At 36.1% G+C, this 16,559-nt stretch overlaps 1 protein-coding gene across 1 annotated transcript in view; it reads right to left on the bottom strand.

The window, feature by feature from the left end:
* LOC126248295 (proto-oncogene tyrosine-protein kinase ROS) overlaps window positions 1–16,559 on the bottom strand; it is a 587,002-nt gene that overhangs the window by 73,989 nt on the left and 496,454 nt on the right. The window contains exons 29-30 of the mRNA XM_049949160.1: window positions 12,584–12,789; window positions 3,125–3,346 (exon numbers count right to left, since the gene is read on the bottom strand). Of these exons, the coding sequence (XP_049805117.1) occupies window positions 3,125–3,346; window positions 12,584–12,789 (428 nt within the window). The remainder of the gene's footprint in view (window positions 1–3,124; window positions 3,347–12,583; window positions 12,790–16,559) is intronic.

Consider the following 16,559-nt stretch of genomic DNA (forward strand, 5'->3'; position numbering starts at 1 on the left):
TAGATAGACCACCTCTGATCTGATAACTGGAAGAAGGGAGCCTTCATAAGAAGACAGTGAGCATTATCAAACAGACTTTAACAAATACCAAACCTGAAATAAATTCATATTAGAGTTATCAGAAGCCTTCGAGATTAAAGTAGAAGCGAGGCAGGGTAATGGTATTTCACCACTATCATTCAGTACATTAGTAGCCCAATTTACAAGTAATAGGTGAAAGAACTGAAGATGCTGGAACTTTATAAAACAATCAGAGTAGAACCAAAGGGTTATTAAAGCAAACAGAGATCCTGAAAGAGAAGGCTGAAAAGGTCAGACTACAGATCTCCTTCGAGAAAATAGAATACAAGTCAAACCAAAAAGATACACAAAAAAAGATGGGAAAAAATTACAGTGAGATCAAATTAAAGTATATTGGAGATATTAAAAGTTGAGTAGACCACTCTGGAAGAGTGGAAACACCTACAATAAATCACATACACATAACGTAAAAGTGAGTTGTCACAACAGTCATCAAGATAAAAACCTTATATGCATTAGAAATGTTGGACATGGATCAGAAAGGTGCACTAGAAAATCAAAAAATAAAGAGAGGAATCTTCAGAAAAATCCTAGGGACCAATAAGACAGAAGAAGACTAAAAATTGTGGGAGACAAGAGACCAAACAGATATCTAATGTATTACATGAAGAAATGTCAACTGAAATTTTATGGGCATATCATGAGAATGTCAGACACCCAAACTAAACAGATTCTAGAATACAAAGAAAGCATTAAGAACATGAAGTGGATCACCAAAGTGAGAAAAAATCTGAAAGAAACTGGCATAACAGACTCAGGTATATATGACAGGAAAACATTCAAGCATATAGTACCCATGTGGAAAGTGAGCCAGGATGTCAAGAAATTCAAGACAGGAACAATTTGGTCAGATGAAAGAAAGAAAATGTAAAGTGGGCAGATGAAAGAAGAGTGGCACCTGATAAAATCAACTCACATAGATGTTTTATTATTATTATTATTTCTTTCCTTTCTCAGATGTTATGTCTGGTTAAAAATGGAAAGTGACATGGACCTTGATCAAGCGTGACTTCCTTTTAACTGCACGGTATATGTTACATTGCATTTAGGAACTTTCGGGTAATTGAACATGTATCAATATTACAGGTTTCTGAAGTTGTATATATACATTTGGATGTAGCTGTATTGTGTTGATGTACTGGTGGATATTGTGTGGTATGACTCCTGTAGTTGATAGTATAATTGGTATAATGTCAACTTTATCCTGATGCCACATGTCCTTGACTTCCTCAGCCGGTTGGATGTATTTTTCAATTTTTTCTCCTGTTTTCTTCTGTATATTTGTTGTATTGGGTATTATTATTATTACTATTATTTTGGAAACACAATCCTATAGTGCAGCCCCTTTCCAAGAGTTTCCAACAGATCTGTTATGATAAATGTACATGTACATTTTCCTTTAAGTTCCCATTGGCTTGATAAGTAATGAAAGCATTTCATATTGAAATACTGATTGGCCATCTAAACAATTTCACCTTTTTTTCTTTCCATGAGGAAAGGTTATAGTTTCTGATTTTTCCTGACTCACATACTTCTCGATAAAAATTTTAATGATGTGTCAACACAGATATCCCTGCATTTCAATTATTATAAACGGAAGGCAGAGAATTATAATTTTACCCATTATACTGAGGGTTGTGAATAGTTTCCTAGTTACCAACACTGCAGATACTCATGGCACATGACTGTGTACTCAGATTCCCAGCTTAAAAGCTTAACCTTCAGCTGCTGTTTATATATATATATATATATATATATATATATATATATATATATATATATATATATATATATATAAAAGTACTAGTACTCATGCTTGCACCACAATTTTGATAGGTCTGCAGTGGCACTTTTGCAAATTAAAAGTATCTTCACAATACTGAGGTCAATAATTACCCTGAACATGCTTCAATTACAGCACTGACATTAATTTGGACTTTCATTATTACTTCACAGACAGAAATATTTAACAACAAAAATCTCGGATGTCATATCTATCTGCTCACAAAACACCTGTGTTTTCCCCCAAGAACTTTACTGTGTTAATACATCCTGTTTTACAACAAGCAATACTTAGGAACAAAGACAGTGCTAAGTGTATCCACACCCCCTTTGTGTTTCTCTCTCTCTCTCTCTCTCTCTCTCTCTGTCTCTATTGCTCTCCCACAGACTTTGGTTTTCTGTGCTAGTAAATCTGAAAATAATCAGTGAAATTCAAAACCAAAGAATTCCTTTTCACACTTCCATTTAAATAAAATGTAATACAATTAATTCATTCTAGACACTCCAGAACAAATTCAGAATCATATTGTGAAGAGAATAACTACAGTTTTGATACTAAAAACAATATGAAATTAATATAAAAACTACGTCACAGGATTAAATTATTAACAAGAGAAACTGTTAAAAGGGAAAACAAAATCTGAGTACATGTGATTTTATGTTGCACATCTTACGTGCATTTTTAAACATAAAAACAGTGAATAAACACATTAAACTGAATATTGTGCACCCTACAATCACTTGCACATGCTATAATTGTAACACTAGCACTCCAATTAGCTTATGTAAAGCAAGAAAAATCAATGAAGATGTTTGGCTAGAACACAAGCAACAAACGATAAATAATAGTATTCCAAATAAGAGAACATCTTGCTTGCTCTTTGTTTTCAAAAAATTAGAAGCAAGATCACATGAGCATGGCAACATAATTCAAGGTAAGCAACAGTAGCTGAAAGAAGCTTTTCATGGAGAAAAATTGAGGAAAACCGAAGTGACTGTGAATAAGAGTAACATAATACATAAACAACATAAGAATTCCTGTAGTACTCAATTACAACGTAAGTGATGAACCTTTAGGCTTTGTCATATCAATTTAATATGTAGGAATAATGTTATAAAGTGGATAAACATGCAAAATCAGTTATAGGATAAAACGAGTCAAGAGCTCAATTTTCTCAGATATTTTGAGAAAGTGCAGCACAAAAATGTCTCTTGAGTGACCAATTCATGAGTATTACTTGTGTGTTCAACAGTTTCTTACCACTTCCATTGTACTGTGTAACCCATTCCTCCAGTGCAGTATCATCATGTTCATGGGTAGAATTCATGTCTATCTGGTCATGTTTGGGTTCATCCACTTTCACCTCAAGACTATAGAGTTCTAGCTGGGCTCCATTGCTATCAGATGGTGTCCACATCACTCTGTACACACCTTTTTGCAAATTTGTCACTGAAGGTGTTCCTGGCAGCCCAGGTCGATCCCCTGCAACAACAATACATTAAAATAACAAGCCAACACTTTTCAGAGTAGCATATAAATACCTGCAGTCCATGAAACACTCAACTAAGTTTTGTTTTCAGTAGTTTTTGGGTAGCAACTTGGAGTATTTTATGTCATTTACTATTCACGGATGAATGCATCTTGACGCATGTACAAATTGAAGCACATACTATGACATTAGAGACAATTTCAAAGAGAAGAGATATTTTCTTTTACAGGGATTAACATACAAATTATGTGTAGAAGATACTTCCTGCATATAAAAAATTGCTCTTGGTGTGCATCTGCTTTGATGAATTCCACCTTATGGAATTATAGACCACACTTTTAGCTGTTTATGAATATGTAACGTATTTGCCAGAAAGACACCTACGATTTCTACTGAAAGGTACCAAGAATGAGAAGGAAGTGAACTTGGTATATAAATATTTAAGGCTGTACTACAGTACACTCAAAAGACTGGTGATATGGACCCAGTGGAACAGGCCTGTATAATCTAATGCATTGCACTTGACAATGCTCAAAAGTGCATTTGTACTGATTATACATGCACCAATAATCATGCTGTCAAGCATCTGTGAAATTCTTACTTACTGCATCAGGGAAGTAATCAACACTGACAGGCTGTCAATTGTTGGGGTGGTATCATCTGAAAGCATGTTGTTGGTACCCATTTTTTGAAGACTGTTGAACAGGAGAGCATATATAACTTCCTCCAAAAAGAAGTCCACTCTTGAGGACACAAGAGATGTAGATGCACCCTGTCCCTGCACTGCACCAGAGTGCCAACAACGCAGATCCCTTTCTCAGTAAAACAATAGGAACAGGTATGAATGTTGCATGAGCAGCTAGGACTGTTCTTGACATTCATTTCTAGGGTACAATGAAATACATTATATACTTAGAGCTATGCGATAACCATGAAGATGGGAAAAACTGTTTCAGCTATCTCTTCTCTTGATGGGTCATATTACATACTGCAAGTAAGAACTAGGATCTGTTCTACAATGGATAGTTGTCAAGAACAAAGGAGCAGATTGTACAAACATCTAATATAAGTGACTGATCAATGCAGAAATATTTTAATTTTGGTTTCCTCTATTTCTGTTTCACACTTCTTTCTTTTCTTCACTCTAAGCATATGTCGAGTACTTTACATAGACTAGAATTCAAGACTATTTTTTATGTTATGTTGAAATATATCAGGTTACAAGCAGTCAGGTTGGCCATCCCAGTATGGGTTACTGCTTCCTCAACTACTTCTGGTAATGCTGTTGTAGGAAGGGGAGGTGAATGTTAAGAGCAGCAGTTCACGTGTGATTTGGCTAAGAGAATGTTGAACCCCATTTTGTGTGTGGCTAAAATATGGTTAAATAGCCATTTGGATGTGCTCCATTGACGTATTTACAATGTTTTTCACTTCATTTCAAAAAGAATATTCTTTGTTATTGAATGAACAAGTATGATTTACTGTTGTGTAAAACTGAATATGTACCAAGAGATACATCAGCTAGGAATTCAACAGATAATTAATGACTCAGCCAGTGGACAAGAACCAAGCCACACACATGTGTAGGAACAGTGTGCAATAAATAAAAATATCAGTTTTGTGGACATAATGTTGGATGACAATCTGCAGCAACAGATAGTAAAGAGTAGGGTGTATGGAAACCCCAAATTGTGCTGTGGGCAGCTCCAGCATGAATGGATGTGGTCTCAAATAGATGAGACCAAATGAAGTAATGAAAATGTAAGGATGGAGTTTGGAGCATTAATATCTGAGATTATGATGTGATCAGAATATTTAATGATGAATTCAAAAATGTGTTAACAAGGAGAAACTGCAGTGTCTTGTCAAACAGAGGCAGCTACTAACAATTTTCAAGATTGGGCAGAAAAATTGCAACATTAATGTGCATAGCTCTTAAATGCAAATTCACATTCAGTCTTTGCAAGAAAACTGTAAATCTACAAATGTATAGGTTAAATCCTATTGCTTTGAAAGCTGTAAAAAGATTAAAGAGGAATTTAGTGGTTAATACAGAAAAAACTGGTAGAAGCTCATTAAGCCAGAGATGTAGAGTTACAAACTAACACCAATCAAATGACCACTGTGCCTATAATTGATAGTAGAGTGAACGCTGATAGTATGGTGGTGATGGTGGTAGTGGTGGTGGTAGTGTTCATCCTGTATGATTTCTGAAAGATTTTTAAAGATGCATGATCTGTGTTTTTAAACAGCATACTGCAGCAGATGTGCTGTTGATGTGACAGATTCCTGTGAACCAACATCTGGATTTGAAAGTAAATACTTAACAAAATTTTGGTCCAATAAAATGTAAGTCTATTCTGAGATTTTTTTTGGGGTTGTGGCAGAGGGGGGGGGGGGGGGGTAGATGAGATTACACAAACCATACAATGGACCAATGACCCATTTAACCAGAATTTTGCAAATGTTGGACATAATCAGCTACTTAAATAATAAGCTACATGATGTGAGTTCTGGTCTGGCGCACAGTTTTTATTAGCTAGCAAGTTTCAACACAGCACACACACTGCTGCAGAGAGTGAAGTTTCATTCCAGAAGCAGCCCTCTAGCTGTGGCTAAGCCATTCCTTCCTAATATCCTTATTCCAGGGCTGTTATTCACACAAGGTATGCAGCATAACTTCTGTGAAGTTCGGAAGATTGGAGAGAGGTACTAGTGGAAGTGAACCTGTGACAGTCAGCTGTGAGGTGTACCTGGATAGCCTAGTCATGAAGAGCATTGTCAATGTAAGGCAAGATTCCAGGTCTGAGTCCTGGTATGGCACACAGTTTTAATCTACCATAAAATTTCAAGAAACAGTTAGTTTGGCCTCAGATAATAAGTTGACAATGAAAATTAAGGAGTTGCTCATATCTGCAGTAAGGGACAGTGTTACAGATTTTTAGAATTTTTTTTAAAGGTACAAGGGAGTAATATGTGGGAGGAGTTTTAGAACAGAGGCCAGCTGGATACATAAGACAGCAATGTTAATAGAATTGAGGTGAACTGGAGTTGACAATATCCAGAAATGGAATGGATGGAGTAGTAACTAACACACCCCGGAGTGGTTACATTAATTCAAGGAATCAAAGTAGTTGGGTCTGAGGATAGGAATAGTGAGCACTTACAGACACCAAGAAGAAATCAGGAAAACTGAATAAAGCTTTACCAGAGGACCAAATTGGGACATATTACAATAGAAGGCTAAAATACAATTTTAAGAACCAGCATAGGAGTAATGGGTGGAAGAGAAGTAGAGAGGAAATCAATACTTACACAATTAACATAGTAAAGAAAGATCTTGTTCACAATGGTGAAGCACTTCAGAGGCTTTTGAGGCTTATCATACCAAAAAATTTGAAGAAACCTTACAATTAGAGTTAGAATATAACAATGTGTTGAAAACAGTGTAAGTTTGTTTTGTATGTTACTACAGTTTCATTCACTCCATCCACGAGTTGGGAGTTACTGTGTTCTGCATGATATCCAGTTTAACAGTTCACTGGAGCTTCTAGAAGTAGCCTTTGGTTTCCATGTGGCACTGGCAGGGAGTCATGAGTGTCATAGGAGTGTGGCAATGAGGCTTGCATCAGCTGTGAAACTGTGTATTATTTTGCATGCACTGTTTAGTCCTGGTTTAACAAAACTTGTTTTAGTAATATAATTCATGAGTACATGGGATTAACTGATTACATTAGAGCTCCTGCAGAGGGAACACTTACATCTTTATTTCAAAAATTAGATGAGAAACCATTTTCAAGATGGGCTCACAAACCAAAGGGCAGTTATAAAGATATGTGATTGGCATCATATTTAGACATTAAAATAGCTCATGGCATATAAAATAGAAATTTACGTTTTCTTAGTATAAAGAGTATCCTTGACATACAGGTTCCTCTGTAAGAAATAGATTGCATTGTTACATATGTATTTTTTTTATGATCTCAGAATGAAAAAAGAATGGATGTCAACTTCTTTCACATATGTGTGACAAAATGTTTTGACAGAAATGCCAATAAACACCACAAATCAATACGATATCTTCAGAATCAAGAGAGTTTCCAGTTGTTAGGTAATGGATGAATCGAACATTCAATTTCTGGAGGCGCCAAACTTATAGCCATAAAACATAATGTTATGGTGAAACAAAATAGGAGTCATAATGGAGAGACTTATTGATGTTGTTTGTCTCTTGAGCAAGCAAGAGCTTGCATTCAGAGGACACTTTGAAGATGAAAGTTCTGGCAACAAAGGTAATTACTTTGAACTGCTAGAACTTTCGTCTAGACAGAACAGTTTATTCATAATCACTTGTAGTGCACTTTGGGGTTCAAAGGAACATCAAGCACACTTCAGCATGGATTAACTGAATTGGTTACAAATGTCATTAGTGATAGAATTAAAGAAGAGTTACAGTCCTGTGACTTTGTTGGAGTTCATATGTTAGTTTCATGCTCCATGGATCATTCTGCATGATAAACTGTAATGTGTCCACCACCTTTTATATATTATAATAATAGAAATTCTTCTATGGAACAGAAGGAGTTGTCAAGGAGAAACTTTTTCAGTTTGTTTTCAAGTTTTACTTTGCTGTCTGTAAGGCATTTGATATTACAGGGTAAGTGATCAAGAATTTTAATTGCACTATTGTTCACCCATTTTTGTGCTGAAGACAACCTTAATGTGGAGTAATGAATATCATTTTCATTTCTGGTATTGTAATTGTGTACATCATTGTTCCTTTTTGAACTGTAGTGGATTATTTACAACAAACTTCATGAGCAATTAAGTATACTGTGAAGCACTAGTCAGACTGCCCAACTCCTTAAACAGATGACTACAAGATGACTGTGAATTTCATATGGCACTAGGAAGTGAAAATATGCAGAATATGTAAACTTAATGATTTCTCTTTCCCCAAGATTTGCAATGATTCTACGTAGTTGCAAATGTGGCTGAACTAAGTTGTCTTACGAGTTCCACAATGTGCTTTTTGCAGTTTAAATTCTCATCAATATGGACATCTCAGAATTTTGAAGTTTCCACCCTGTTTATTATTTCCTCACCTAGACGTGCAGAACTGAATATGTTGTGTCTCTTTAAAATTGAGGGAGAGACCTTTCTTAGAAAACCAGTCCATGATAATTTTAAGAACACTGTTTACCATTTCTTCTGTTACTGTATGTGTACTTGGACTGATTACAATACTACTGTCATCTGCAAAAATAACTAATTCTGTTTGTTGTGTATTAGACAGAAAGTTGTCCACATAATAAATATGAGGAACAACAGCGGACCAAAGACTGAGCCTTGGGGAACCCCACATGTAATTTCTCCTGAGTCAGAATTATGTCTTTGGACTACATTTGTTGAATTACCAACTACAACTTTCTGCATTCTTTTGGTCAAATATGACATTATCCATTGTTTGGCTATACTATCAACATCATAAAATTTTAATTAATCTATGAGAAAACTGTAATTCACACAGTTAAATGCATTAGATATATCACAGAAAATACGACTCTGCACTATTTCATTATTTAATGGTTGTAAAATTTGGAGACTGAACACGTAAATGATATTCTTAGTACAGCAATTCTTCTGAAATCCTAACTGTGATTTGCTGAGGATATTATTGTCAATAATGTGTTATATTATTCTAGAATACATGATCTCAAAAATTTTGGAAAAGTATGCCAACAATGAAACAGATCAGTAGTTATAGAAATCTCTCTCCTTAAGTAGTGGTTTGACAATGGCATATTTCAGTCTCTCTGGAAAAATATACTGAGTCAGTGATACATCACAAATTCCAGATAAGACTGGACTTATTATATGGGAACAAATCTTTAGTACTACACAGGAAACACCGCTAAAACTGGATGAGCTTTTATTTTTGAGAGAATGTGTAATTTTTTTTAATCTGAGAAGGAAATGTTGGTGATACATTCATATGATTTATTAGAGTTACTTTTTTGACATACTGCTGCGATTTTTCTCTTGAGCTGTTTGTCCCAATAATTCTACTATATTTAAAATACCACTGGTCATCTGTGGTCCCTCCTGCTCTGTGGATTTCAATCTGAGGGTAGATACGATGCAATGTCTATTAGAGATATTTCTGTTTGTACTTTAGTTGTGTGAACATTCATCCATGAACATTGTATTTGAGTTCTGTTTCTTATATTGATAATAAACTGTTGTTGTGGCACTTGTTTATTTCGTTGATAGTTCACAGCACCACTTGGCAATGGACACACAAGGGTCCATTACTTGCTCTCAGGCGGCAGGTACAGATGTGATGGAATTATAGTGTGCTTGGTGTACAATATAGTGAGCACCGTTTGAGGTGCTCAGATATGCTCAACCTCACGTTTCCATGCAGTCCAACATCACGCCACTGTCACATCCAAATGCCTCTCAAATCTGAATATAGCACAATTCAACTAGCCAGCCAAATGGAGAACTGCAGGGAGACTTCTTTCAAATCCTGTCAGGTACTGTTACTTTACCCAGCAGAAACGCCAAATGTGAATGTGAGTTGTAGCTGATGACTCTTCCACACCATGAAGCCAGGTATGCAACCTCTGTGTCATGGGCAGATGAGCTCTGGAATACACAGCTCACCAGGTCTATGCCATATATGTATACAACCATCACTTGCACACAGATAGAACCTACTCTCATCACTGAAGACAACAGTGCACCATTATGCTCTCAGCCAACTCTTTTGTGACACTGGAATAACTATGACTAATGGTGTCTTGGTTTCATAGGTAACCTGGCCACATTCACACATGTCCTTAATCCCGCTGCAAGAAGACAGTTCCCAATGATCCCTTATGACACAGCAGGTGCAACATGTGCCCACATTTCATGCCTTTGCCCCCAGCTGCTTCCACAATGCACCAATTTTGATGTGCATCTATACTACACAGATGTCCAGAATGTGTTCTACAGGTGTGGAAATGTTACACAGACAGCTGTAGAAAACAGTGACACACTACCTATACAATGTGCTCAACATGTGCCACAATCCGTCAATACATGCATCCAGCTTCCCACAGGTCCACAGCGTGGCCTCATTCTGATGGCTGAAGCTGTTCAACAAGAGTACGTTCTCATCAGTGGGGCATGGTCAGACCCTAATGAATGTTGCAAACACTGTTCACCTCTAAACTCAGCACATTTACTGCGTGCAGAGTCCAAACAGATGTTGCACAGACAGGCCTCCTGAGTGCCATTTCATTGCCGATGCCTATGACAAATGAATCACTAACACTATAACCCCACATTATGCACATAATATATCCTGCTGACACCAAACACAGTCCTCGAGGGTGCTGCATTTTTTTTCCAGCAATGTATGAGGACCAATTCAGTTGGGTCTGACATAGGTACATTAGCAAATTTCTTTTTCTTTCTAAATGTTTAGTGTCTATCCTGAATTTTTTTCATGTTCTACATCCTGGAGGATCTCCTCATTATGGATCTATTGCAATAAAAAGTACATCTAATCTAATTGCAACTCTATCACTTACATTCCCACCTATGGTGTCTACATGTATGTAGTTACATTGACATATGACCATGTCTTCTGGGTGCTTCACTTTTTTAGTCTGGAAACGTTATTACTAAATGTTAATTAATTATACAATATAAGCATTAAAGTTATATATTTTTGAATAGTATTTGTAAATAATATGAATAATAACAGTCATAATGGAGGCAACTGGTCTGACAATCATTATGTTAGGCGAATACAGTAAAAGTTCCAAGGCTGTACTTCAATTAAAATAGCTGTGTGATTACAATGTTATTTTAATAGACATAAAAAACACTGAAAAAATTGTTGATAAAGATTCCATGAGATTAAACAAAAGTAATACACAGTCCAGTCACATTAATGTGACCACTGCCTATGTTCAACATCAATGTGCAATAACCACTCACAGATGGCAGGTGACAGCACTAGCAGTGGAGGGTATAAAAAGCATGTCAGGGAGATACAGAAAAAAATGCAGTCATTGTCATAATGTGGAAACAGAGTGATTTACTTGACATCCACAAGGACATGATCATTGGCTTTCAGGCCAAGGGTGGAAGCACTTCCAAAATGGCTAAGTTTGTAAACTGTTTGCGGGCCACTGTGGTTAAAATGTACCATGAATTGAAAAATGGTTTTTATCCAAAACTTGCACTGAGGCAAATGTCACAGATGACAGGGGTGAATGATGGATTTGGAGATGTGTACTGGCAAATAGACATGCAACTGTTGGGCAACTGACCACCCAGAGGAATCAAGGGGCTACTAACAGCGTTTCCTCTATGACCATTCAGCAAACACTGCTGCATAAGGGCCTCTGCAACAGGTGCCTGGTTCATGCACCCATGCTGACTGCTGTTCATTGGTGACGAAGGCTGTCATTTGCATGTTAACACTGCAACTGGACATCCACTAAGAAGTGAGAGATGGGCTTTGCAGATGAATAACATTTTATGCTCCATCGAACAGATGGCTGTTGGCATGCATGGCACAAAACATCTGAAAGCAAACACCATGCAACAATCGTCAAAAGGCTGCAGGCCACAGAAAGGAGCATTTTGGTCTGGGTAATGTTTTCGTGGTATTCCCTGTGTGATATTCCCTGTGTGATTTTGTCATTCTTAAATGCACAAAGGATCAACACAAGTATGCATCTATCCTTAGGGACTATGTTCACCTGTACATGCAGTTTGTTTTTCCTCAGCACAATGGCATCTATCAGGACAATGCAATGTGTCACATAGCTTGCAGTGTACATATGTAGTTTGAAGAGCAGCTGGAGAGTTTACCATACTCCCCTGGCCACCAAACTCCCCAGACTTAAACCCAATCAAGAATCTGTGGGACGACCTTGATTGGGATGTATGTGCCAGGATCTTCAACTGAGAAACCTAGTGCAGCTGACCATGGCACTGGAGTCAGCATGGTCTCATGACACTATCTGTACCATCCAGAACCTCATTGACACTCTTCCTGCATGTCTCATTGCAGTCTGTGCTGCAAAGGGTGGTTATTCAGGTTCTCAACATAAGGTCACATTAATGTGACTGGACAGTGTAAATACTAATGTATAAAGTCCCAGGCATACTACATGAACAAAAATTAGTAGCACTCTTTTTACAGAAATTGTTCCATTACATACCTAATGTTTCAAATACAAATCTTCCATCTGGAGGCCACAGGTAGAATTCTTCTGATGTTGGATAAAATAAAGCCAGTTTGAACATGTATCGTCTTTTAGGCTTTAGGTCACTCAGAGCATAAACATATTCCTCCTCTTCATTATTAATAAATGATACATTTTTTATGAGAGTCTCAGTTGAAGCCTCAAAGCAAAGGAGTTCAAAGCTGTAATGTTTTAAGAGAAAGGGCAGTTAATTTTTTTTAATGAATTAAACATTAAATTTTCATTTTACAAACAAAATATATTCCACAAAAAGCAATAACTGAGACTTCCAAATGATATTGAAAAAACAATTATTTTTCATGCCACTGCAACCAACACTAATAGCTTCGTTATTTTGTCAACAGGCATTCACTGCAAACCTCTGAAATCTATGGTAGGAGTACTTCCCATAGTACTGTGTATCCAGATATCTGCCCATTCCACTAGCATATGAAGAAGAGGAAGAATGGCTGCTTAACTGCCTCTGTGCATGGTGTAATTGGTCAAATATTGTTTTCATGGTCCCTATAGAAATGATACATTGGAATCTGTAGTACTTAAGTAGACTTGTGAGCAGGCTTCCACAGGATAGTTGGCATCGATTTTCAAGTATCTGCCAGTTAAGGTTTTTCAGCATGTCCCTAATGCTCTTCAATGGGCCAAACAAACCTATCACAGTGTTTAACCTTCTTTGCATAAGTTCAGTACCCTCTGTTAGTCCCAATTGGTATGGGTCTTGCTCACTTGAGCAGTATTCTAGCATAGGTCACACAATAGTTTTTTAAACAATCTCCTTTGTAGGCTGATTACATTTTCCCAGTACTCTGCCAATGAACCGAAGTCTGCCACTTGATTTATCTATGACTCAGCCTATGTGATAATATCATTTCACATTCCCACAAATTGTAATATACAGATAGTTGGGAGTCGACTGATTCCAGTTGTGATTCAGTGATATTGTAATTATAGGATACTACTTTTCTGTTTTTATTATGAGTACTTTTTTACATTTTTGAACACTTAAAGCAAGTTGCCAATCTTGCATCAGTTTAAAATGTTATCAAGAACTAACAGAATATTTGTGCAGTTGTTTTTCAGATGAATTATAGATAGCTATTTCATTTGCAATATTGTTTATCAGGTCATTAATATACAACATGAACAGCAAGAGCCTCAACAGGCTTCCCTGGGGCAGTCCTGAAAATACTTCTGCATCTGTTGACGACTTTCCATCCGAGATAACGTGCCATGTCCTTTCGACCAATAAATCCTCAACACAGTCAACAATTTTGTTTAATACCATGTATGATGTATTGGTGTGGTATTGAGTCAAATGACTTTCAGAAGACAAGAAATATTACATCTACCTGACTACTTTGATCCATGGCTTCCCGATGTCGTGGGCAAAAAGCACAACTTGGGCTTCACATGACCAGTTTTTTCAAAATTGGTGCTAGTTGAAATGGAGGATGTCATTTTCTTTAAGATTCCTCATCATGTTTCAACTCAGAATATATTCTAAAATTCTACTCCCTTCTTGCAAACAGGTATGACCTGTGCATTCTTCTAACTATTCAGCACATTCTTTTGTTTGAAGGGTCTACAGTATACTATGGTTAAAAGAGAATCTAACTCAGCCATAAATTCTGAATAGCACTTGATAGATATTTCATCAGGCCCTGGGGCACTGCTAAATTTCAGAAATTTCAGCTGTTTCTCAATGCCACTTATACTGACATTTCCATCACTCACCTTTGCAGTGGTGTGGGAATTAAACTGGGGTGGTATTCTTCAATCCTCCTTTGTACAGAAACATTTGAATGTGGAATTCTGCATTTATACTTTTGATTTGCTACCCTCAGTTTCAGTTTGTGTGGCATCCATGAGTGCCTGGGCACTAACTTCAGTCACAATGACAGTCTTTACATATGGCCACAATTCTCTGAGATTTGTGGAAAGTCTTTTGATAAGATTCTGCTATGTTAATTGATGATGTTTCACATATTGCCCTTTTAACAGCCAAGTGTTTGCCTTCCAGCATATCTCTATCTATAGCCCTATGCTCTGTTTCACATCTATTGTGCAACATTGTTTCTTGAGTAGTTTTTTTACAGAATCTGTATACTACGCAGGGTTTCTCCCATCATGAACTTTTCTAGTAGATACGTATCTGTCCAGTGATGGTCACTTATTTATCTAAGCTTCAGTTACAGTTCCTCTATATGCTCCTAATCAAAGTTAACTGATCAGGACCTTATCTAGTTTACTGAACATACAAATCTTGCTACTTCTCTAGTTGCCGTTTGTGTTTTGGTAACCACTGTTGCAACAACTCTGTCATCAACACTGATACCAATCCCAAAGTGAACATTCCAAAAGAGATCAGGTCTACTTGCTGCCATTAGATTTAATATGTTTCCATCATAAGTGGGTTTCGGAAGTATCTGTTCTAAGTAATTCTCAGATAAAGCATTAAATATTAATTACTGGATCATTTAAGTCTTCTCCAATGATAGCAGTTTACACTTGTGGTATGAAGGCAAAGAATTGTGGACTTGATCACAGGATTGTTTAAAACAAGCTTACATTTTCCCCCCATGTCATTTACAGTGAAACCATGAAAATTTGGTAGGGATATGCAGAAATGAAGTTCTGAAAAGTAATGTGAGAATTTACCTAAAATACACAAGTCTTGTGTTTTATTACTGTACCACAAAACTGATACCATTTGTAAGTTAAGTGGTGCTGACGGCCAGCAGATACTGACTGATCAGTTACTGCATAACACTATTCCAGTACTCATAGCTGTGTTGCAGTAATAAACACATTCTTTATGTTTATATCAAAATATCAATGAATATCCTAAGTAGTGACTGATCTGTCTTTTCTTATATATTCAGTCATATGCGATTCACAATTTATATCATAATTCATTTTTTTATTGTGTACATTTATATCTACTGTATATTCTCATCTGTTACTGGACAGCTTGTAATTACATGTAAATTTTTTGGACATAGTTTATAAATTGATTTATCCCACATCATTAAGATGTAATGTACATAGATTATGAAATGATTAACTAACCAAATAACCACAGTTAAACTATTACTCTTGTTGGTATTTATAAGGACCTGATAGTCATTTTGGATTTTTTTCTAATGCCTTTTCATTCTAAGAATCATACTGCCCCAGTACCCTCATGATGGATCCACAGTATTAAATAATAGTGGCATGATACGTGCCTGAAAACAAACTTCTGTGATTAAAGTACAAATACATAGTAAAATAAAAGCAAGATTATATTTTATATTTTACCTATAAAATTCAAAGTCCACTTGAAAAAGATTTCTGCCAATAAATTTAGTAATTTAATGGAATTTTAACATTCAAGGTTAATTTGAAAACCTATTTGGTACACATAAAGAAATAGTATGGTCTATTTCTGCCAACTTTATAAAAAGTAAATTTTGGTGTTGGTTTAGTTTTTTTCAGTTAGTACCTGTAAATTCAAAATGTTGAATATTTTTTTATTGTTGAATACAAGATAAGAGTATGTCTTACAAAGTGTGCTTTCACCTGTATATTGTTAAATTTATAGAGAAGTTCAATTTGGTATAATATTGCAATAATAAGGGACCATATGCTATATTAGTTTTAAATTTTAGTAAATAAAATGATATCATTGTGGAGAGACAATTAGTGAAAAACTATTGTTGTTTCTCCTGGTAATTAATGCAAGCATGTACAGTGTTAAATTTGCAGAGAAATTGGATTTGATACAATATTGTCAGAAGGAGGGACTATGTGTAATATTAGTTTTATATTTAGTAAATAAAATAATATAATTGTGATGACACAATTGGTCAAAAACTATCTCTGGAGTTGTGAAGTGTAAATTATATCTGCTTTTATGCTCTCTGTTTTCCTACGTTGTGGACTGCCATGTTTT

The sequence above is a fragment of the Schistocerca nitens genome, chromosome 3, assembly GCF_023898315.1.
Source record: "Schistocerca nitens isolate TAMUIC-IGC-003100 chromosome 3, iqSchNite1.1, whole genome shotgun sequence".
Taxonomy (NCBI): Eukaryota; Metazoa; Arthropoda; class Insecta; order Orthoptera; family Acrididae; genus Schistocerca; species Schistocerca nitens.